This window comes from Benincasa hispida, chromosome 12 (genome assembly GCF_027475165.1).
Source record: "Benincasa hispida cultivar pf3 chromosome 12, pf3_genome.v1.1, whole genome shotgun sequence".
Lineage (NCBI taxonomy): Eukaryota > Viridiplantae > Streptophyta > Magnoliopsida > Cucurbitales > Cucurbitaceae > Benincasa > Benincasa hispida.
Window position 1 is genome coordinate 7,954,447 of NC_143489.1, and position 25,263 is coordinate 7,979,709.

The 25,263-nt window shown below is 36.1% G+C and overlaps 1 protein-coding gene and 1 long non-coding RNA gene across 2 annotated transcripts; one reads left to right on the forward strand and one right to left on the reverse strand.

Moving 5' to 3' along the window:
• Positions 1-10,111: 10,111 nt before the first annotated feature.
• LOC150031742 (uncharacterized) lies at positions 10,112-11,526 on the reverse strand. The gene is made up of 3 exons (XR_016525546.1): positions 11,075-11,526; positions 10,795-10,981; positions 10,112-10,537 (listed from the first exon to the last, which is right to left on the reverse strand). It is a non-coding gene; the product is annotated as an uncharacterized LOC150031742 (long non-coding RNA).
• A 9,695-nt stretch (positions 11,527-21,221) lies between these two features.
• Positions 21,222-24,920, forward strand: LOC150031743 (uncharacterized). Its single transcript, XM_090308264.1, has 6 exons — positions 21,222-21,260; positions 21,348-21,588; positions 22,217-22,359; positions 22,494-22,811; positions 23,958-24,218; positions 24,822-24,920. Exons 1-6 carry the CDS (start codon positions 21,222-21,224, stop codon positions 24,918-24,920), a joined length of 1,101 nt encoding a protein of 366 aa, XP_090164390.1.
• Positions 24,921-25,263: the final 343 nt, after the last annotated feature.

A 25,263-nucleotide genomic window follows, 5' to 3' on the forward strand; every position in this document is an offset into this window, starting at 1 on the left:
GGGCGCACGGTATTTCTACTGGCGCAACACTACCTCGACATAGTGCGTTTTCACTAAGGACGGGCGAAAACTACATACGAGCGTAACACACCCCTCAACGTAATGCATTTGGGTAGGGTGGACGCAAAATGTACCTTGTTAGCACAAGACGCACCCATCATCGCAATGCTACCAGATGTTGATTGTTATTATTATTATTATTATTATATTTATTTATTTATTTTTCATCAACGCAAGTCGCTAGAACTTTGTGGTATTCATTTTCTTTTAAACAATCATTCACAGAAAATTTAAAACAACGCAATTAATGCAGAAAGTAAGGAAATTGAAATAATCGCACAAAAATTAATGCAATTGAATTAAATGAAGAATAAATTCATAAAGCAATAAAAGCAAGTTTAAGAAAGCAATAAATAACGTAATGCATAAAGCAATAAAGGAAAGTAATTAAGAAAGCAATTAAACATAGATTTTAGAGATATGGATTGAAAGACAATTTCTCACGATTACCGCAATCCACACCTCTACAGGTGGTCAAACTTGCCTGCACAATGTCATCAAGGACATTGTTCACCTCCTTGCCTCATCCCGCATTGTGTACGGGAAGAGATACAATCTAATTTCTTCGGGAGTCACACCAGGTATGGAGAATGCGTTGCACATTTCTACGAAGCTGGTCAAATGAGCATGCGGGTCTTCTCCTCGTAGACCTCCGAATCGTCCCGCATTTTGGATCATTTGAAACATGACTGGCCTTATCTTAAACCTTGCATTCTCCGCAACTGTAGGTCTTGAAATTCCGATACTTAATTTGGTTCTGATGTGTTCCTGCGCGAAAAATACACTCGATTTCTGGGTCAGTTTAGAATTTCTGGATCAATTCTAGTACTCATAAACCGTCAGTCTGTTCTTCGCATTAAACAGACAGTACAAAGAGATCTGCCCTGCAACATACCACAAAAGTATTCAACACTGACTGTTACCAATCCCCGGCAACGGCCCCATAAACTTGTAACAATATTTTTTTTTTTATATCTTATCTTTAAGCATGTGGACAAATATGAATATGAAGTGCTATATACGCTCAAGTGCTTGAGATAAAGACATTTTTATGCGATACTACATTCTAATTATATGCGTTATTAATGAGTTGCTCGTAGTATGTGATGAAGTAGTGTGTGTCACAAGTTTCCTTGCACTGAAACCAAGTATAATTCCAACGCAAGTTTCTCAGAATGATCTGAGGTCGAACGTGGGGGTTGGCATAAAAAAACACATGTTCCTTTGGATTTTCACATAACTCATTCTTTTATACCTCTCATCCCTCCACAACTATCCCTTCCTTTGAATGTCTCAATTCCACAACATCCACTCTTCACTTCTTTTATAGCTTTTTCAATAAATTTTCGGTTATTAGGAGCAACCACATACGATATGAGTAACTTCATGATGAAATCTTTAAAACCAAGGTAATCTAATTGAAATGGATCTAAAAAAGTATAACTTAATGAAAAATTATTCAATGAGACCAATTCTAATAACCGTAGGATATAGTTTCGAAAATTTGCATGTCCTTGATAACCACAAATGTAAATTCGAGGTACTTTTACAATGTACCTCTCATACCTCCAATGGTCCAAAACTATTCATCACATTACAGTGGTCTCACCGGATAATTTCTCTAATTCAATCCACGTACCATATTTTGTTGGGTGGTGGATTATGTCATTGATAGCAGTGTGGAAATCAGTATGAGAATATATGAATCCTTTAAGCTTTTGTGCAAGCTTTTGGAGAGCTTTAGGAAGTTTTTCATTGGGCAAAGCAATAAATTGTTTGAATTGTTCCAACCAAGCTGGAGCTCTAGCATGAGATATAATAGCTTTGTGTACAACCGACAAATGATCAATAGGATGTTGAAATTAGGGTGTTAGCCCTAGGGCAGATTTATCTTTTCACTATACCCTAAGGTTCCCCTTTTATCTATTTAAGCATGTAGTCTTTGTGTATCTTCAGTATCAAAATTATAATAAGAAAAACTTTGTATCATAGTTTTTTCTCCCTGTATTAAGGTTTTCCACATATACCTGTCTGTGCTTTTATTCTTCCTTCTCTTTTTACTTCTCATCATGGTATCAATTCAAGGAGATGAAACCTTGGCAACCATCGAGAAAAATCAAATAGGGGAATCACAAGTGCCATCTGGCGCCACAGATATTGCAGTCGTTGTACAAACGACCGTAGAACGATACTTCCAGACCATGTTACCACATCTTCATCAGTCGATTGGAGCATCATAACCCGGAGGACAGGTAGCCGAATAGGTAAAAAATCAACCAAGCCAACCGGTTGATTGGGTTAACCACCAAACAGGACATATTGGAAACCAGCCAGAAATCAGATGGGTTCGCGCCAGTCAGACTGCGAGCAACAACCATCAACCCATACAAGACGTTTGCGCTGATCCCGTTCACACCGACCGACCTGTTCACGCTGATCAACTGTAACGATAATTTTTTTTATATCTTATCTTTAAGCATGCGGACAAATATGAATATGAAGTGCTATATACGCTCAAGTTCTTGCGATAAAGACATTTCTATGCGATATTACATTCTAATTATATGCGTTATTAATGAGTTGCTCGTAGTATGCGATGAAGTAGTGCGTGTCACAAGTTTCCTTGTGCTGAAACCAAGTATAATTCCAACACAAGTTTCTCATAATGATCCGAGGTCGAACACGAGGATTGTTTTCGTTAATGCAATACTTATGTGATACATGCGACCGGTTTTTAACAATGAATAAAGAATTGTGGTTTATACAGAAATATAAATTGCGATGAAATAAAATTTACGTTGTTAAAGTAAAATCCTAAACTAATATGATACAAGATACAAGATACATGATACTGAGGTTGAGAACTGACTGTGAAGTTGTACAAAGAATCGATGTATGCGATGATAAATCTTTATGAATGAAGTAGAAAGAGAAAGAGTAAATAGTAAAAACATCGCAAGTTTGTCAATTGCGTTAAAGACACAACTAAGGTTCCGCTTTCCCTTGGTGTACACCTCTCGGTGATCGACCGCATCCCCATATCTCTATGGTGAAACAGGGATGAACGTAACGAACACAAGGTTGTTTTCATATTTGGAAATACTTGCTTTAGTTAATGCATTCTTCCAACCTTCTCTCGATAGGCGGAATAACATCTTCACTTTTGCTCTCATAGGTGAAGATGTCGTCGAGCATGCTTTAGCTAAACTTAATTATTTCCTTAACACAAATTAACTCACTCGCTTAATTTTTGCTATTTACCCATGGGATTAAGAACACATCACGGAGAAAATGGGTTATGGATGCACGAAAAGAGATAGAGAGATGATAATGGTGACTATCATAACATTTAATTCTAAAATTAAGTGTTTGATACATGTTGTGAATGAAAGATTAGAGAAGATGAATATCGATGATGAAATAGAGATTAGAAACAAATACGGAAAGAGTATCAATGTCTTGACATAGATCCCGAACGGAGATTGTGCTTGCCGGTGTGTGGAAGTGGTGGAGAGGAAAGCTTCCCTCTCAGGCTTGCTTTTCCGGTAGAATTGACCTTCGCACAGAGCTTCAACTACGAGAATTGGAAGAATTCTCTGCTCGGAGACTCACCTCTCAGCCTTGTCTCATGGTTCTCCCGGATCTACTCTGTAAGTCGCTTCAGACCAGCCTCTCTCTTAGAATCAGTATATGCATGTTTCTATGTATTCATGTATATACCAGTATCTGTATGTCTATCACCGAATTTGAAGAAGCTATTTATAGGCGAGGCCTTGGCTCTTTGAATTTGTAGTCCCCACTGTGTAGTTATGGTAGTTCCTAAAATGGTGGAATGGAAAATTCCATCTGTAACGCAATAAACCCGTCAGAAATGCATAACTGAAAGCTGTACACTTGTCAGAATCTTTCGCAAATGCGTTGCTTTTCACATCTTTGATTGATCGCCGCATGCGGTGTTGTTTTTGATTACTGAATGTGGTTGAAATTATGTTGATCGCTAAAGCACTTGATCGATTGTCGCATGCGCCGTCATTGCGTTGATCATCTCTTCATTCTTGATTGATGGGCGCAATGTGACGTAGATGCATTGTTCATTTCGTCTTTGGGCCATGGACGCATGCGGTGACTTATTTCTTGCAAAGCAGAAAATGAAACATTCTATTCTACCATCGCAATGGTGTTAGTGGGTGTATTGATGAAATTTCATAATTTTCGCATTTCTTAACCAATTTTTATACTATCGATGCAACTTTTCTTTCTTTTAGCCGAAATATCTAAATAAAACAGTATAAATAACTTGTATTTCTACAAGTTATCATCAACTCATGAGCGGCGACCACCCGAGCAATTAAACCCAACCGAGCGGCGCTTTCTTGGTTGATTCCAGCTGAGTGTAGCAACCCTTTCGACCCTAGCTGCTGCTCGGCTCTGGCGCAGATGTCAATGTGCAAGCCGCTAGAACAGTCGGCTCTAGCCTTATAGTCCCATCCAGCCGAGCAGCTCCAGACTCGAGCCATCCTGTACTCCCAGTCGCGCTTGAAAACGGTTCGTTTCCAACAGCTTCCTCCTACCAGCCGAGGGTTGAATTCAGCCTTAAACCTACCAATGGTGACAGATTGGAGATGAGAGGATCATCCTCATATCTAAAACAAAAATTTGATTATATTCAGGAACAATTTGCTCAACTTCAACTCCAGATCAAACAGTAGAATGAGTCAGTACAACAATAGATGGCTACTCTCAGAGAGGTGCTCGGGGCTACCTCTATTGGGCGGTCAAAAATTCCCTCTAGCCTTCCAGCTTACTTAGGAAGCTCAGTAACTTCTTTTCCTGCTTTATCTAAAACAAATTTATTTTCCTGTGCAATAGAAAATACTGCTAGCTGTATTATAGGAGAAAAATTAAGTCATAATTATTTTTCGTGGTCTCAATCCATAAAAATGACCTTCGAGGGTTGGCAAAAATTCGGATATCTGACAGGAGAGATACTGAAACCGAGACTGGGTGACCTTCAAGAACGTATATGGAAGAGAGAAGACTCCCTACTGCAGTCTATTTTAGTAGGGAGCATGAAGCCTCAAATTTGCAAACCCCTACTGTATGCAGCCTTTGCTCGAGATATTTAGGAGGCCGTACATAAACTGTACTCCAAATGACAGAATGCTTCCAAGCTTTACACCTTACAGAAACAAGTCCATGAGTGCAAGAAGGGAACAATGGACGTTACAACATATTTCAACAAGCTATATCTTATCTGGCAAGAAATGGTCTGAAATTGTCCATGTGGGGGAGTTTTACATTACCAGTCTAAGGAGACGAACCGAGTTTATGATTTTCTAGCGGGATTGAATTTGAAGTTTGATGTGGTAAGGAGTCGGATACTGGGAACTCGTCCAATACCATCTTCGATGGAAGTTTGTTCTGAAGTCCGCCTTGAGGAGGATAAGTCGAGTACTGTGAATAGTACACTGGCCTCGTCAACTGATTCAGCTGCTTTTAAAGCATCGAGTTCTGCTAATGATAAGCAAAAAGGTAAGCCAACATCGATATGTGAACACTGTAAGAAGCCCTAGCACATTAAAGATCAATGTTGGAAGCTGCATGTCCGTCCGCCGAATGGTAAAAGACGTTAGTCAGGGCCTGGACGAGCACTGACCAATGAATCACGACCGGAGGTTCTCAACCTTAGAACCAGGAAACCAATCAGACTAGCTCTAGTATAGTGGGTGTAGTGCGATCGCCTAATCAGGTACACTTCAATCCTTTGGTCTTGTTAGTATTACTGGTAACAAGCTGTGGATTCTAGATTTAGGGGTTACAGACCCCTTGACTGGTTCTTCCGACCAGTTTATTTCATATCATCCAAGTGCTGGGAATGAGAGGATTAAAATTCCTGATGGCTCCTTCGCCCCTATAGCTGGAAGAGGCCACTTATCACCCTTTGAGGGGTTGATTCTTCAGAATGTGTTGTATGTGCCTAAAATATCTTATAATTTGTTATATGTTAGTAAAATTACAAAGGATCTGAGATGCCGAGTTACTTTCTCATCTGATGCTTTTGTTTTTCAGGACCTGAACTCGAGGATGACGATTGGCATTGCCCGACATGATGCTATTTCCTCACTGAAGATGCTTCTTCTAAGATATGTGATAGGACTAGTTTACTTTCTTCTTGTTTTTCTACCTCTAAAACTGATTATATGTTGTGGCCCTATCGTTTTGGACATCTTAGTTTTCATTATATGAAATATCTGTTTCCTCATCTATTTCGCAATATTAATCTGTCTAATTTAAATTGTGATGTGTGTGTCCAAGTTAAACAACCACGTGTCTCACTAAAGCCTAAACATTTTAAGCCTTCCAAACCATTCATTCTCTTCCATAGCAATGTGTCAGGTCCATCACTCGTTACTATCGCCACAGGAAAATGGTGGTTTGTAACCTTCATTGATGACCACACTAGTTTAACTTGGGTCTTCCTTCTTACGGACAAATCTGAAGTCGCATCTATTTTCAAACAGTTCTACAGTTCTATAGAAACCCAGTTTAATGAAAAAATCGCTATCCTTCATAGTGGCAATGGTCAGAAATTTTTTAATAACTCACTTAGGGAATTTCTAGTCTCTAAAGACATTGTCTATCAGAGTTCGTGTGTATACTCCTAAACAAAATGGGGTAACCGAGTGAAAAAACCATCATCTGATCGAAGTTGCTGGGTCTCTTATGTTGTCAACTTCTCCTCCGTCCTATTTGTATGGAGATGCAGTTCAAACAACAGCTCATTTGATAAATCGAATGCCTTCTCGGGTCTTAAAACTCCAAACCCCTTTAGACTATTTCAGAGAGTCTTATCCTGATAACCGACTCATCCCTGATGTTCCACTTCAGGTATTTGGGTGCGTTGTGTTTGTTCATACCCATGGCCTTAATCGAACCTAATTTACCCCATGGGCCCAAAAGCGTGTCTTTGTGGGATACCCACTGCATCAACGTGGGTACAAATGTTACTATCCTTTTTTTCGAAAGTATTTTGTCTCCATGGATGTGACCTTCAAAGATCATCCCTTCTTTCTCCTTAGTCCTCTTCAGGGGGAGAGTACGAGTGAAGAGACTAATTGGGGTCTGAGTTTGTCAGTCTTACCTGAACCAATTCCTAACATAACTGTCAATGAACCCATTCTGCCCATTAAACAAGTCCTATGGATCACGTACTATAGGAGGAATCTCAGAAAGGAAATAGCGCTGCCTGTTAATTCTTCAACTCTAATCCATGAGTCAGAACAGGTATTAGTTCCAGGTATGAGTACTCCTATACATGATAATGGTAATGTTTATGTTAATAATGATGCTTGTGTTGAAAGTAACGTAAGTAAAGACAGGAAAGACAGTGATAGTACTAAAGACTGTACTGAGAGTGTAACTGATACAAGTGGTGGTAACTGTAAAGAACCGGTCCCAGCAGAGAATGTTGTTGACATTGGAGGAGATCCCTTAGAAGATAAGACACAGGAACAGAAGGCCAAAGTCAGTAGGGAGCCAGAAGAGGGGAAAGATCATGATGCCTCTCTTGATCTTCCTATTGCCTTAAGGAAGGTACAAGATCATGCACGAAGTATCCTCTACAGAGTTACTTGTCTTATAGCAACTTTTCTCCCGTATTTAAAGCCCTCACTACAAGCCTAGACACAGTTACAATACCGAGCAGTATATATGTAGCAATGAAGATTCCTGAATGGAGAGTTGCAGTCATGGAAGAGATGGGGCAGTTGAGAAAAATAACACATAGGACCAGGTCATTCTTTCTAAGGGACACAAAGCAATTGAATGCAAGTGGGTATTTACCGTTAAATATAAACCTGATGAAACAATTGATAGAGATAAGGCCCGGTTAGTTGCAAGGGGATTCACTCAGACCTTCGAAATAGATTATTTCGAGACTTTTTCCACAGTAGCAAAATTAAACACAGTTCATGTTCTTCTCTTAGTTGCGGTCAATAAAGACTGGCCACTCCACCAATTTGATGTGAAGAATGCCTTTCTTAATGGGGAATTAGAAGAAGAAGTGTACATGAGTCCACCTCCAGTGTTCAAGAAACAGTTCAATCACCGGGTATGTAAACTGCGAAAGTCCTTGTATGGGTTGAAATAGTCGCCTAGAGCCTGATTTGGCAGATTCACTATTTTTGTGAAGTCACAGAGGTACAGTCAAGGATACTCAGACCACACCCTCTTTACAAAGAAATCAACAGGGAAAATTGCAGTTTTGATTGTGTAGGTAGATGACATTGTTACTTCAGGTGATGATGCTCCAAAAATTGACAGATCGAAGAGGAAAATGGTCGAGAAATTTGAAATCAAAGATTTCAAGAGTTTAATATATTTTATCGTAATGGAAATGGCTGGATCAAAAGAAGGTATTTTAGTGTCTCAGCGAAAATATACTCTGGATTTACTTAAGGAGATAGGTATGATGGGCTGTAAACCAGCAGACACTCTTATGAAAGCTAATGCTAGACTCAGTAACTTGAGTAATAGTATTCTAGTTAACCAAGAGAGATATCAGTGATTTGTTGGGAAGTTAATCTATCTCTCCTATACTAGACCAGATATTGCATATACAGTCAGTGTAGTTAGTCAGTTCATGCATTCTCCTTATGAAGAACATATGAGAGCAGTAGAGCGCATTTTGAGGTATTTGAAAACCTCTTCGAGCAGAGGGTTGATGTTCAGGAAGTCCGACAAATGATGTATCGAGGCATACACAGATGCCGACTGGGCAGGCTCGGTAGTAGACAGGAAGTCGACATCGGGATACTGTACCTTCGTGTGGTGTAACCTTGTGACGTGGAAGAGTAAGAATCAAGGGGTTGTTGCCAGAAGTAGTATCGAAGCTAAATACAGGGCCATGAGTCTGGGGATATGTGAAGAAATTTTGTTGGAAAAGGTCTTAAGTGATCTTGGTCAAGGTCATGGTGGACCTATGAAACTCTATTGTGATAACAAAGTCGCAATAAGTATCACTAATAACCCTGTACAACATGACAGAACAAAAACATGTGGAGATTGGTAGGCATTTCATCAAGGAATGACTTAACAGTAGCAACATATGTGTTCCTTATATTCCTTCTAGTCAACAGATTGTAGACGTTCTCACGAAAGGGCTTCCCAGACATTTTTTCGACTCATGTATTAACAAGTTAGGCCTCATTGATATTTATACCCCAACTTGAGGGGAGTGTTGAAATTAGGGTGTTAGCCCTAGGGGTAGTTTTATCTTTTCACCATACCTTAGGGTTTCCCTTTTTTCTATTTAAACATGTAGTCTCTGTGTATCTTTAGTATCAAAATTATAAAAGAAAACTCTGTATCATGGTTTTTTTCTCCCTGTATTAGGGTTTTCTACGTATACCTATGTGTGCTTTTCTTCTTCCTTCTCTTTTTACTTTTCATCAAGACCCAATATTTAGCACTGAAAATTTACTTTCTCCTCTTTGTAAATTTCCTACAAGTAATTAAATTAAAAGCACCCAAATCAAAGATATAGAACAAAATGAAAGCAAGATGAATTTAATTTTGATGTGTTTACTTTGATGAAACCAGTCATGTTTCCAAAGACTATATCTTACATATTGTTGTGTTGTGTAAGATTGATAAAGTGAATTGGATCGTGGATCAAAAGCAGCATAGTCATTGCTTCCAATAGCAATTAAATAAACAGTTGTTGACAATAATTTCTTTGATTGTGAAGTTCCAAGTTTGTTTCTCAAACTCCTTTCCATTTCTTTAAAATAATCCACCTGTGTTCTCAAGGTTATCACCTGTAAAATGGGCACATTTTAGGGGGGAAATTTCTAATGTTTTTGGTTGCATTTACTCATTTTTCACACAAACCTAGTCGATCGATCGTAATTGGCCAAACCAATTGGCTAGTCGATTTATGACTATGTTTGATCGAGACGGGGCTTTTGACCTATCATATCCAATGTTTGGTTAATTTTTTTTAGTACAAACAAACATAGAGTATGAGATTTGAACCTTGACTAGGAGAAAATGAGTACATGCCAAAATTCTTATATTATCAAAAAAAGAAAATTAAATTTTTTTCACGTCTTTCTCTATCTTTTTCTCCTTATCCTAACTTCTTCCTTTTGATAGGTTCTTGATCAAATCAAGATTCCTCCAAGATTCTCTTGAGTACGTCTTGTTCCAAAGTCTTTTCTTCCAGGTTCCCTTGTGAAGGCTTGGAAACAACATCTTCAGGTAATCAAGATCGCCATTAGTGCAGAAAATGAACGAGGACATTGCTTCAGAATTAGAGCTTCTTAGCTTGTCAGGAGATGAGGAGCTAGTTTCAATTCCCCTGGATCTTGGCATTCTAAGTGACATCAACACCCGACTAGATCACTACGTTGTGGGAAAGCTCTTATCTTAAAAGAGCTTTATCTAGAAACTCCACTAGGAATGCTTTCTTCAAGGCCTGGGGAATGGAAAACGACATCAACATCAAGACAATTGGAAAACATATCATCTTGTTTATTTTCGAAAACTTCTTGGACAAGCAATGGGTTATGAATGCGGACCCTTGGCTGTTCGACAACCAAATCTTGGTCTTAGAAGAGCCGGGACCTAACCTCAAACCTTATGAGTTAAAATTCAATAAAGTAGCATTTTGGATCTACCATTCAGTTTGCAAAATCAAATTATGGCAGGGAAAATAGGGAATGCGTTGGGTACCTGTCTCGAAGTAGAATGTGACCAGGATGACTTTTGTTAGGGCAACTCTCTAAGGTTGAAGATACTCATGGATATTTCCAACCCGCTGCGTAGAGGGATTAAAGTTCGACTATCTGAGGAAGAAAGAGACAAATGGATCCCCATCCATTATGAGAGGCTCCCGGAGCTTTGTTATCAATGTGGACGACTGGATAATATAATAAGTGCTTGTAAGGAAAAACCCTCAATTAAAACAGATTTAAACACCAAATCACATCAATTCGGGCATTGGCAAAAATACCTGAACTCATCAAGATCAACTAGCGGGAAGACTCCCCCTCCAAAGAAGAATCTAATAAGTGCCTCACCAAGATTAAATAAAACTGTTCCCGAATCAATTCAGCCAATAACTAAGGAAACAACCTACGGATCTAAGCCCAGAACCCAATCATCACATAAAGACATAAACTTGAATCAACCCCATGTGAATGAAATCCAAAAGGAAATAGGCAACCTCCTAAATAATCAAAATTTTATAATTGATACCTCTTTTTTACCTAAAGAACATTCCAATAACCTAATGATCGAGGTAGTTGAACCTACACCAAGCTCCAATAGAAAAACAAATCATCATACGAAAGTGATCCTTATCTTGGAGGAGAATTCAATCATTCCAATCAAAGACCTGAAATCATGGGCAAAAAAATCAAGATCTATTTCAGATATTCCAAACTAACACAAGCTCATACAAGATTTCTAAACGTAAATATTTGTCTGATGGGAGAGGAGGTGAGTTAGGACAAAAAAAAAAAAAAAAAAAAAAAAAAAAGAAGAAGAAGAAGAAAAGAGCATCCTCCATGGATATTGGCCTAGCTGATATCACTGACAATCTGGCAGTGGTTGCACGTGTCACAATCGCACCTTTGAAAGAGTCTCAAGGCGATTGTGCGACACTTGTTCTCGCCCTTGAATAAGTCAGCCAATCTAAATTCGAATAACCGATAGCATAATGGTGTTTCTCACAACCTCCATCATGTTCTTGAGAAAAGGTTTTAGAAAATGGGTTTAGAGGAAAAAGTTTTCGCAAACGTTTGAAAGCATGATTAAACAATGAACATTAGTCATACAGCCAGAAAGTAATAAGCAACAACATGACTTTATAGCATACATGTTGGCTTTTTGGCCCTTAATCAAATTAATTAATTTTAATTAATTAATTAATCAATGTTTTGATGATAACAAACTCAATTTTTAATTACTGAAAATCTTAGTGTTTTAATATGTCCATAGCGTAGAGCTCGGAACAACGATTCCAACACCTCTTGAATCACCCAAATCGAAGCTAAAACAAAGACGATATGACCGAAAAAAGTCTATGGAGAAAATACTGTGGTGGATGACGTGACATAACGAGACCATTTGCATGTAGACATGTGGCAGTATATTAGTTGAATGGTGGATCATTAAGAGATTAACATATGATAGACTTTTGATTTTTGAATTGATTTAAAATAAAAAATTGAAATTAAAAAGAATTTTAAAAGAAAAATAAATTTAATATTATTTTATGTTTGTGTCTAACGTTTAGTTTTTTACACATGATATGTTTTTTTATTTTTGGATTGGCTTTTAAGAGAATGAATTTAAAAAGAAAATGAATTAAAAGAAAAATGAATTTAATATTATTTTATGTTTGTGTCTAATGGCTAGTTTTTGACACATGGTATGTTTTTTTATTTTTTGGATTAATTTTAAAAAGAAAAAGAATTTAATATTATATTTTGTTTGTATCTAACGACTAGTTTAGTTTAAAATCTTCACCATTGATTTTTCTTTTCCAAAATCTAATGATCAAAATTAATTGTGGTTTCTAAAAATTTTTCCATCTCTATATAAACCATCTTCTCCTCCAATTTTTAAACCAACAAATTTTACATTTCATAATCCTCCAAAACTCAAAAGTTCCATTGTTGCTCTCTCTAAGTTCCCAATTTTTCTTTTCATCTTATTCTTGAGAGAGTGTTATTGTATTGTGAGGATAAACTTGTTGAGTGCTTAAACTTGTAAATCCACTCTAGTGAGAGTTGTATTGTGTTCTTCAAAAATTCCAACATTTGTAACGGTTTGATTCTAAGCCGTGGAAAAGACCGGGTTTGCTCTTGAAACCGTAAAAGGAGCGGTGGTGTAACGGTTGGGCTCTAATCCATGGAAAGAGTCGAAAAGATTTTATTCAAATTCCCAATAGGCGCTTGGGGAGTGGAGTAGGCCGAGTTTGACCGAACCACTATAAAAATTACGGTGTCTTCTTCCTTAACTCTTTTCTTTTTATTTTAATTTAAGCAATTTATTGTATGTTTTAGTTTTTTCTTATTTATTTACTAAAATTTAATAGAATTAAATTATCACATTTTTTGTCATCTTATTTGTTGCATAATTTGAATTTTTTTTATTATTTATAAAAAGTGTATTAATTAGTTTAATTGGATTAATTTAGAAAAAAAAGTTTAATTAGACATTCTTTGGATAAAACTCCTTATGAACTTTGGCATAACAAAATTCCAAATATTTGGTATTTCAAAGTTTTTGATTGCAAATGTTTTATTTTGAATAATAAAGAAAAACTTGGAAAATTTGATGCTAAGACGGATGTTGGTATTTTCCTTGGATATTCCTTTACTAGTAAAGCTTATAGAGTTTTCAATAAAAGAACTTTAGTAATTGAGGAATCTATGCATGTAGTATTTGATGAATCTTGCAATGCTATTTCTAATGAGCTTATTTATAGTGATGTTTTAGAAGGAAAGTTTGGAGATTTACTTGTTAGTGACAAAGGCAAGGAAATTGTTTCAAGTAAGCAAGAGGTGAGCTTAATTGAAAAGAACGAAGTTGGTTCTTCATCCATGCCTAAAGAGTGGAGGTATGCTCCTTACCATCCCAAAGAATTAATTCTTGATGATCCGGAACAAGGTGTGAAAACTCGTTCCTCTCTTAATATGTTTAATAATCTTGCTTTTGTTTCTCAAATTGAACAAAAAAGTTTTAAAGATGCCGAAGATGATGAATTTTGGATTTTAGCTATGCAAGAAGAATTAAATCAATTTGAAAGGAATAAAGTTTGGGAGTTAGTCCCTAGGCCCTCTCATGCTTTTATAATTGGAACTAAATGGGTCTTTAGAAATAAAATGGATGAAAATGGAAATATCATTAGAAATAAAGCTAGACTTGTAACTCAAGGTTATTGTCAAGAGGAAGGAATAGATTATGAAGAAACTTTTGCACCCGTTGCTAGATTAGAAGCTATTAGAATGTTGCTTGCTTTTACTTTTTATAAGAATTTCATTTTGCATCAAATGGATGTGAAAAGTGCATTTTTAAATGGTTATATCATGGAGAAAGTTATGTAGAACAACCTCCGGGGTTTGAAAGTTTTGATTTTCCTAATCATGTCTATAAGTTGAAAAAGACTCTTTATGGCTTAAAACAAGCTCCAAGAGCTTGGTAGGATAGACTTAGTAATTTTTTGCTTGAGAGTGGATTTAAAATGGGTAAAATTGATACTACTCTTTTTATTAAGACTAAAGAAAATGATATGCTTTTAGTACAAATATATGTGGATGATATTATTTTTGGTTCTACTAATCCATCTTTGTGTGAAGAATTTTCTAAGTGTATGCATAGTGAATTTGAGATGAGTATGATGGAAGAACTTAGTTTCTTCCTTGGACTCCAAATCAAACAACTCAAGGATGGTATTTTCATAAGTCAAGAAAAATACACAAGGGATTTGCTCAAAAGGTTCAAATTCAATGAAGGTAAAACTGCAAAAACTCCTATGAGCACATCTACTAAGCTTGACAAGGATGAAAAAGGTAAGTGTGTGGATATAAAAACTTATAGAGGTATGATTGGATCTTTACTTTATTTAACCGCCAGTAGACCCGATATTATGTTTAGTGTATGTCTTTGTGCTAGATTTCAATCTTGTCCTAAGGAATCACATTTACATGCCGTTAAAAGAATTTTTATATATTTGCTTGGTACTATTGATTTAGGCTTATGGTATCCTAGAAATGTTGAATTTAATTTGATAGGATATTCCGATGCGGATTTTGCGGGTAGTTTACTTGACCGTAAGAGTACTAGTGGGACTTGTCAATTTCTTGGTAGTTCCTTAGTTTCTTGGTTTAGTAAAAAGCAAAATTCGGTTGCCTTATCCACTACTGAAGCGAAATATATTACAGTTGCTAGATGTTGTGCTCAAATTCTTTGGATGAAACAAACTCTTTGTGATTTTGGATTAAAGTTTGATAATGTGCCTATATTTTGTGATAATACTAGTGCTATTAATTTGACTAAAAATCCTATACATCATTCTAGGACTAAGCATATTGATATTAGACATCACCTTATTAGAGAGCATGTGCAAAATGATAATATTATTCTTGAATTTGTAGGCTCTAATAATCAATTAGTAGATATTTTTACCAAACCTTTGAATGAAGAAAACTTTTGCAAAAATAGGCTTGAGCTCGGTATTATTCGTTGTGATGCCTCTTGATTTTATAATTTTACTTGTTAAATCTTTTAGAAGACATTTTGATAGGGGGAGATATGAAAAGCATGTGTTAATATTCTTAGGGGGGAGTTGTGCTAAATTTATGTTCATGTTTTTAAGGGAAACATTTATGTAATTCTAATTTTTCTTAATTATTCTTTTTTATGATTCTAAAGGGGGAGAAGTTTAAGAAAAATATACTATAAATTTGTTTTGATTGTATCAATTAGGGGGAGAATTTATTTTTTGTGAGTGAATTTCAAGAATGATCTTTATGGTGATATGTTGAATTTTATTATGTGCTACATATGGTTTACATGTATTTCAAACTATTTTTCTTAAATGGTTTGTCATCATAAAAAAAGGGGAGATTGTTGGCTTTTTGGCCTTTAATCTCAAATTAATTAATTTTAATTAATTAATTAATCAATGTTTTGATGATAACAAACTCAATTTTTAATTACTGAAAATCTTAGTGTTTTAATATGTCCATAACGTAGAGCTCAGAACAACGATTTCAACACCTCTTAAATCACTCAAATCGGAGCTAAAACGAAGACAATATGACCGAAACAAGTCTAGGGAGAAAATAACGTGATGGATGACGTGGCATAACCAGACCATTTGCATGTAGACATGTGGCAGCATATTGGTTGAATGGTGGATCATTAAGAGATTAACATATGATAGACTTTTGATTTGAATTGATTTAAAATAAAAAAAATTGAAATTAAAAATAAATTAAAAAGAAAAATAAATTTAATATTATTTTGTGTTTGTGTCTAACAGCTAGTTGTTTACACATGATATGTTTTTTATTTTTGGATTGACTTTAAAGAGAATGAATTTAAAAAGAAAATGAATTAAAAGGAAAATGAATTTAATATTATTTTATGTTTGTGTCTAACGACTAGTTTTTGACACATGGTATGTTGGATTAATTTAAAAAGAAAATGAATTTCAAAAGAAAAAGAATTTAATATTATATTTTGTTTGTATCTAACAACTAGTTTAGTTTAAAATCTCCACCATTGATTTTTCTTTTCCAAAGTTCAATGATCCAAATTAATTGTGGTTTCTAAAAATTTTTCCATCTCTATATAAACCATCTTCCTCTCCAATTTTTAAACCAACAAATTTTACATTTCATAATCCTTCAAAACTCAAAAGTTCCATTGTTGCTCTCTCTAAGTTCCCAATTTTTCTTTTCATCTTATTCTTGAGAGAGTGTTATTGTATTGTGAGGATAAACTTGTTGAGTGCTTAAACTTGTAAATCCACTCTAATGAGAGTTGTATTATGTTCTTAAAAAATTCCAACATTTGTAACGGTTTGATCCTAAACAATGGAAAGGATCGGGTTTACTCTTGAAACCGTAAAAGGAGTAGTGGTGTAACAGTTGGGCTCTAATCCGTGGAAAGAGTCGGAAAGATTTTATTCAAATTCCTAATAGGCGCTTGGGGAGTGAAGTAGGTCGAGTTTGACCGAACCACTATAAAAATTACGGTATCTTCTTCTCTAACTCTTTCCTTTTTATTTTAATTTAAACAATTTATTGTATGTTTTAGTTTTTTCTTATTTATTTGCTAAAATTTGATAGAATTAAATTATCACATTTTTTGTCATCTTATTTGTTGCATAATTTGAATTTTTCTTATTATTTATAAAAAGTGTATAATTAGTTTAATTGGGTTAATTTAGAAAAAAAAAAAAGTTTAATTAAACCCTATTCACCCCCTCTAGGGTTGTCATATCGATCTAACAATACAATTCATTGGTATGAGGATATGATAATTAGTCTTACCCCTATATAGTGCATTTTGAACAAAAACACATCTGCCACCCTTGCATATGGAAATGGGCAAGTGGTCACACACTAAGAAAAGTACATAGAAAGTAAACTACCTAGCAAAAGGAAATACATAGGATGAAAGCATGGTAAAAAAGAGATGAAGGTAGACATGCGACAATGGGCAACACGTCCTGGACAAGTATGGCCGTGACATTCTCTTCCACTCAATTGGTTGACGTCCTTGTCAATCGACTTTGCTCGAACTCAGCAAATTGTTGAGAAATTGCCTTGAGGTCTTCTGCGCGCTCCCATCGAACTTTTCTATCTTGGAAGTTTTTCCACTTCTCCAGGAACTCTTCCAAACCTGGTCCTTGTCTTCCAATTCTGTCGCTTCTTCCATCAAGTCTCTCATTGACTTCTTCCTCTGTCGTTCCCTTTGGCGTGGCAGATAGATGGGTCACCACCCTACATCACTCATCGACATGATCGGGGTGATAAGATTTCAATCTACTTACGTGGATGACAGGTTTGTCATTGAGGGATTGAACAAAAAGGTTCTCTCTCAACTAAGGATTATGTTATTTAATGTTTTTTAGTGATGGAACCCTGTTAAAGGTCCTTGAGCGAGAGTGAGGATTGGACCCAAATCGCAAAAATTTACAGAATAAAATTTTACAGAAACAATACAAAAACCATATGCATTTAATTAAAAAATTTACAGCATGCTTGAAACAAAATATATAAAAATAAAATTAGGGTTCAAAATCCATACCTTTGAAGAATAATTCTTCAATTGAATCCCTCGAACCGACGAACACCACCATGAAATTTCCTCTATATTCTAAGGGATGAGAACCTAGGAGTTTGTGGGCTCTGACTATTTTGGTTGAAGAAGTTTGATGGAGAAGAGAGAAGGAGGAAGATGATCGAACATTTCTGTATCTTGAGAGAATATCTCTATTTTCAGTTTTCACACACTGCACAGAATGAGGAACCACCCCACTCACACGTCTGAGAGAGCAAAAGAAGGGGAGGAAGTTACAACTCCCTCCCAAAAATAGTTTTAATAAATCAAATTAAATTTATTTATTTATTTAATAAAACATTTAATATATATATATGTGATAACTACCTTATCATATAATATATATTAAAACTATATGTTATATCAAATAAAACATATAACCTATAGTTTCTATATTGCATTAAATACAATATAACCTAAAGTTTCAATACTCTCTTGTCAATGGCTTTTAATATAAATCTCATTTATAGGAAATTATATGAATCCAATTCATATAATTAATATTTGAATCATATTCAAATATTTATTTCCTCTAAATTATATTTTATATATTATAATATATCTAATACATTATAGTAATTATATCAAATATAATTAAAAATAAAATAAATTAATTATATCATATATAATTAATTCGCTCAATTAATTTGAACATTTCAAATTAATCCAAAAACTGATTCTTACTAATTCCTATTTAACTATAGAGGAAATCTCATGGACCTATAGCTTGAAGCTCCAACGGTACATGAATAATTAATTAAACTCCTTTAATTAAATTATCCACCATTCGTTAATTGTCAGACGCTCCATTAAAGACCGACAACTACACTCTTCATACTATAGATATATTTCTGTGTCCATTGGATATAACCAATGAACAGTACGATGACCCTTCACAAATTGCTCGTAAGTACAACTGAATCAAAATTACCATTTTGCCTCTATAGTTATATTTAACTCTTTAAGTACCACTGATCCCTCTAAAGAATAATAAATCATAGTCCAACTATGACCAAACCCCTCTCGGACCAGGAGAGGGTGTGGCGGCACATTGTTCAAGCCTAGGAATCAGTCCTTAAAGGAGCAATTTATCTACTTACCCCGATGTTGGGGAAGGAGTGAATTCCTTCTTGTGTAACTGTGTTCCCAGCTCCCCAACCATACTCCTCAAAATGGTAGGCTTATTGAGTCAATGATCTGGCCACTCAACTCATACAAATCAAAGAACTGCCTTCATAGGCAGGAGTTCACAACTCACTCAGGATTCAGGTCATGTTACCTATGATCATCCTAGTGAAATAGAAGCCTTTATTATGAACGACATTATATAATGAGACTAAACATTTCGTGGTTCGGTCTTATATAAACTCCTTTGTATAGAATATCTCCACTCACATGTTTCCACATGAATGATTATGATCAGATTATTTGTAGCACTTTACAACAATTGTAACATCTACAAAGAGGACCATACTCGTAGTGTCACCAGAATAAGGTATCCAGCTTTATCTATCTATTATAGACTATTTAGGTTATCACTTAAACATAATTCACCCGTATGTCTCTACATAATGTTTAAGCTACAAGATAACCTTGGATGTTAGTTTATTGGTTTGTGGTTAATGCAACTCAAATATCACATATTTAAAAGACAAAGTGAATAAAATATCAAATATTATTAATCACATATAAGTTTGTTCGTACAATATTTACAATCTGTAGGACCCTACGAGATTTAGGGCATCAACCCCAACAATAACAACTATCACAATCGCATCCTCAAAAGAGTCTCGAGGTAATTGTGTGGCACTTGTTCTCGCCCTCGAACAAGTTAGCCAATCCAAATTCGAATAGCTGAAGGCACATGAGTGTTTCTCATACCTTCACCTACGTTCTTAAGCAAAGGTTTTAGAAAACGGGTTTAGAGGAAAAGGTTTTCATAAACGTTTGAAAGCATGATTAAGTAATGAACATTAGTCGTACAACAAGAAAGCAATAAGAAACAACACGAGTTTATAGCATACAACTCACTAGTCTGAGGATATGATAATTAGTCTTACCCCCATATAGTGCATTCTGAATAAAAACACATCCGCCACCCTTGCATATAAAAATGGGCAAGTGGTCACACACGAAGAAAAATACATAGAAAGTACACTACCTAGCAAAAGGAAATACATAGAATGAAAGCATGGTAAAAAAGGGGTGGCGGCGGACATGTGGCCATAGGCAACATGCCCTAGACAAGCATGACCATGAAATCCTCCCCCGATGACAAACTTGGGGGTACAATCCACTTTCATTCTTGTTGGATTGCAACACTCCCCCCTACTTAATCTCGGCATCGTCCCGATAAAACATACATGTTTAAGCTACGAGATTTAGGGCACCAACCCCCCAACACTTAACAGTTTCATATTTAAAAGTTTTAAGTATGAGTTTGCTTAGTAGTTTTTAGTACATATGTTTTGTATGGTCACTCACTAGGCTAGTAGCTCATTCTTTCAAATGTTTTCTTTTCATCAGGTAGTGGTCATCTCCCCAGAGATTAGCTGCCCTACTGCTCTGCCATTAAGAACTCGAGTTAAAACCTATAGACAGAAGAAAAGTTTAAGTGTTTATCTTAGAAATGTTTGCATGTTTAGGGACTTATAAAGAGTTTTGGTACCCACTAGGTTTTGGTGTCTGTAATTATGTTATGTTTACAGTGTGTGTGCTGAACCTTGGTTATACAGATTATTTTATAAAGCCATGTTAAGAATTATATGCAGTGATTTCTTGCATCTAGGGTTTTTTAGGCATGTTAAGGTAATCCAGATGTGTAGTAAGTGCCATGAAATGAATGGTAATTGCTGCCATTACACTCACTTCTTGATTAAAAGGGGAATCAGGGAGAGGGTGTGACAAGTTGGTATCAGAGCATACGATGTTGAGAGAGAGTTGATGCATTAGTCCATAATCATATAGTGAGTCCCTATCATGTGTATTCCATAATTAGGTAAAGATGCCGAGAATAAGTGGCAGGCGGAGCAAGCAGACAGTAGACGGGGATCTTAAGCCTACCATTAGAGATCCCTAGGTTCGAGGGATCCAGATCCAACTAAGATGAATGAAAAAAATCCAGTAGTGTAAGAAACGACTTTAGAGGGTGAGTCGAGTACCCTGTAGGTAGGAGTAAATCCTCAACTGGAGGATAGAGTTTAATAGGATCACCCAAAGGCTCAACCAGTGTAGGGTCCGTACAGGTGGATCCAGAGAAAAAGTATGGCATCGAAAGACTAAAGGCCTTAGGTGCAATGACGTTTGTAGGTGCAACTGATCTAACGGAGGTTGAGGTCTGGCTTGACCTGATAGAGAAATGTTTCAATGTGATGCGATGTCCTAATGACTGAAAGGTCGAGTTAGTAGTGCTTTTATTATAGAAAGAAGTTGAGAAATGGTGGAAGATTGTAGACACCAGAAGAAATGGATCTGAGGCTATGTCATGGCCAGAGTTTAGAAAAGCTTTTGAGGAGAAGTATTACCCCAGCTCCTTTAGGGAAGCTAAGAGAGATGAGTTCCTCTGGTTAGCTCAGGGATTAATAACGGTCGCTGATTATGAGCAGAAGTTTACTGAGCTGTCTCAGTATGCTTTTTCGATCATAGCAAAAGAGAAGGATAGCTGTAGAAGATTTGAGGAAAGAGATTCGTACACCAGTTACCTCTACTACTAACTAGATAGACTTTACTCTATTAGTAGAAGCATCTCATAATTGAGAGGAGCTTCGTTGGCAAAGAACAGTAAAGAGTTCTAGAAGAATCGGGAGGTAAGAGTTTTAAACCTCGATTCCCTGGATAGTTCGTTATGAGAGATCAAGGATCTACGAGTTAGTAGAGATAGGGTAAGAAGAGAACTAGACAACCAGCTGTTTCAGCTGGTAGATCTATGATGGTACGTACTAGCAAGTCTATAGCTAGTACCACTAGGAAACCCCCATATGCGAACTATGGTAAGCATACAACGGAAGAAATGTATATTATCAGTGTGGATGATAGGTCATTTCAAGAAGGATTGTCCTTAGTTAATTCAAAAGGCTTAGGTAGAAAAAAAGATGATTTCTCAGACAGTAGATTAACCGAAGGAAACTGGAGCTAAAGGTAAGGGTTCAGTGGGGCCAAGTAGAAGGAATAGCAAGACGATCGTAGCAACAGGGTAGAGTATATACAGTAACCCATTAGGAGGCGAAGGAGGCGCCAGATGTTGTAACTGGTAAAGTAACTCTATGTAACTAGTCTGTTTATGTATTATTAGATCCTGGTGCTACTCATTCATTCATTTCCGACATGTTTGTATTGTATATAGATAGAATGTTTAAGAGCATGCCTGATGAGTTGTCTATTTCTACACCTGTTGGAGACGTACTAGTAGTGCGAGAATATTATAGGAACTGTGAGGTAGTAATTGAAACCAAAGTTTATTGGTCGATCTGATTCCTTTAGAGTTGCTTGAGTTTGATGTTATTTTAGGCATGGATTTTCTAAGTAAATATTATGCCTCTATTGATTTTTTTAAGAAAGATAGTGTTTAGAAGGCAGGAAAAAAGGAGATAGTATTTGTAGGAGGCAAAAGACTTCTTCTTAACAGTTTAATATCAGCAATTAAAGCTAGGAAGTTGTTAAGCAAAGGATATGTTGCCTACCTGGCACATGTAATAGTTTCACAGAATAAGAAGTTAAAGCCAGAAGACGTGCCAATTGTACATGAGTTTCAAGATGTGTTCATTGAGGAATTGTCAAGGTTGCCACCTGATAGGGAAGTTGAGTTTACTATTGATTTGATTCTAGGTACAACCCCTATTTCACAAGCTCCGTACAGGATGGCACCAACAGAGTTGAAAGAGCTAAAGGTGCAATTATAGGAGTTAGTGGACAAAAGGTACATCAAACCCAGTGTGTCACTTGGGGGAGTGCCAATTTTGTTTGTAAAGAAGAAGAATGGCACTCTCAGGTTATGTATAGATTACAGACAGCTGAATAAGGTGACGATCAGGAACAAATATCCATTACCTCGTATTGATGATCTCTTCGATTAGATAAAGGGAGCCATAATGTTCTCTAAGATAGATTTGAGATTAGGATATCATCTGTTAAAGGTGAAAGAGGCGGATGTTCCTAAGACTACTTTTTGAACCAGATACGGGCATCATGAGTTCTTAATAATGTCGTTTCATTTCGCAAATGCCCCTGCGGTATTCATGGACTTAATGAATAGGATCTTTAATCCCTATCTGGATCATTTTGTAATTTTTCTTATTAATGACATTTTAGTATTTTCAGGTAGCAGAAAAAAGCAACATTTGAGGACGGTGCTTTAGACGTTATGAGAAAAGAAGCTATATGCAAAGTTCAATAAATGTGATTTCTTGCTAGATTATGTTTTGTTTCTGGGGCATGTTGTATCAGCAACAGGAGTTAGTGCAGATCCCTAGAAGACAGAAGCGATAGTAAACTGGGCACGACCTACTACGTTATCTGAGGTACATAGTTTCCTTGGATTAGCAGGTTATTATAGGAGATTTATGGAAGGCTTTTCTAGGATAGCTCTCCCATTGACTAACCTGACAAGAAAAAAGGTGAAGTTTGAATGGTCGCTCGAATGTGAACATAGTTTTCAGGAGTTTAATCGAAGACTAGTGTCTGCACGTATACTTACTCTTCCTATCCCAGGTAAGGAATTTGAGATATATTGTGATGCGTCTAGGCAAGGGTTAGGATGTGTTTTGATGCAGGAGGGTAAAGTAGTAGCCTATGCTTCTTGTCAGTTAAAGAAACATGCGTGTAATTATCCTACTCATGATCTGGAATTAGCACCTGTAGTATTAGCTCTGAAGCTATGGAAACATTATCGGTTTGGTGAGTGTTGCCATATATTTATTAATCATAAGAGCTTAAAGTATATATATATATATATATATATATATATATATATATATATATATATTTACCATAAAGAGCTGAATTTGAGACAAAAAAGATGGTTGGAACTGATCAAGGATTATGATTGTATTATTGAGTACCATCTAAGTAAAGCAAATGTGGTAGCTGATGCTCTAAGCAAGAAGTCTAGAGCAGTAAGAGCTACTCTCTGTGCTATGCGAGGTTTATTGTTGCAAGAATTAAAGAGTGTTGATGCTGTTTTAGCAATCGGCCAAACAAGAAGCTTGGTAGCTTCATTCCATGTACGAACTACCTTAGTTGATGATATTCTTCGTGAACAGTTAGAAGATTATGATCTCCAAAGAATAGCTAAGAAGGTAGGTAAGAATCAGAGGATATAATACGAGCTAAGAGCAGACAGAGTTTTACTTAAGCAGGGTAGGGTATGTGTACACAAAGACCTAGCATTGAAATAGGCCATTTTGGAGGAGGCTCACAGTTCAGCCTACGCTATGCATCTAGGCAGTGCAAAGATGTATAAAATGTTAAAGAAGTCTTACTTGTGGCCTGGCATAAAAAGAGAGATAGAAGAATTTGTTAATAAGTGTTTGATTTGCCAGCAGGTAAAGCCTAAATGGTAAAGACCTGCAGGATTTCTTAATCCACTTCCAGTGCCAGAGTGGAAGTGGAAACATATTACGATGGATTTCTTATTTGGCTTGCCTAGGACACCTTCATATTATGATGGAATTTAGGTAACTGTTGATAGGTTGACGAATATAGTTAAGTTTTTACCAATAAAGATCACTTTTACCCTACACAGATTAGTCAAGCTATATGTTGACAGGATAGTAAGTCAGTATGAGCCCCAGTATCGATAGTAACTGATTGAGATCCGAGGTCTACTTCGAAGTTCTAGCCTAGTCTACAGAAAGCTTTGGGGTACTAAATTACATTTTAATACAGATTTTCATCTGCAGATAGATGGTCAATCCAAGCGAATGATTATGATGTTGGAAGATATGTTAAAGTATGCGTACTACAATTTAAAGGAAGTTGGGATACACATTTTTCATTGATAGAATTTACGTATAATATCAGCTATCATTCCAATATTGGAATGGCTCCATATGAAGCTCTATATGGAAGACCCTGTAAAACACTTTTGTGTTGGAATGAGGTTGGAAAAAGAAAGCTAATAGGCCCAAAAAAAGTAAGCAGACTTCAAATAGTGTTAAGATGATTAGGGAAAGTCTAAAGATAGCCTGAGACAAGCAAAAGAGTTATACAGATAAGCGAAGAAGAGAACTAGAATTTGGAATTGGTGATCAAGTATTTTTTAGATTATCTTCTTGGAAAGGAATACTCAGGTTTGGTAGGAAATGAAATCGAAGTCCGAGATTTATAGGCCCATACGAGATA

What these genes read in the sequence shown, in the direction of transcription:
- LOC150031743 (XM_090308264.1), top strand. Translation starts at nt 21,222, where the DNA reads ATGACGTTTGTAGGTGCAACTGATCTAACGGAGGTTGAG. An exon ending in AGCAAAAGAGAAGGATAGCT is followed by an intron (nt 21,589 to 22,216) that starts GTAGAAGATTTG and finishes ATGTATTATTAG; the next exon opens with ATCCTGGTGCTACTCATTCA. An exon ending in CAGAGTTGAAAGAGCTAAAG is followed by an intron (nt 22,812 to 23,957) that starts GTGCAATTATAG and finishes GAACTGATCAAG; the next exon opens with GATTATGATTGTATTATTGA.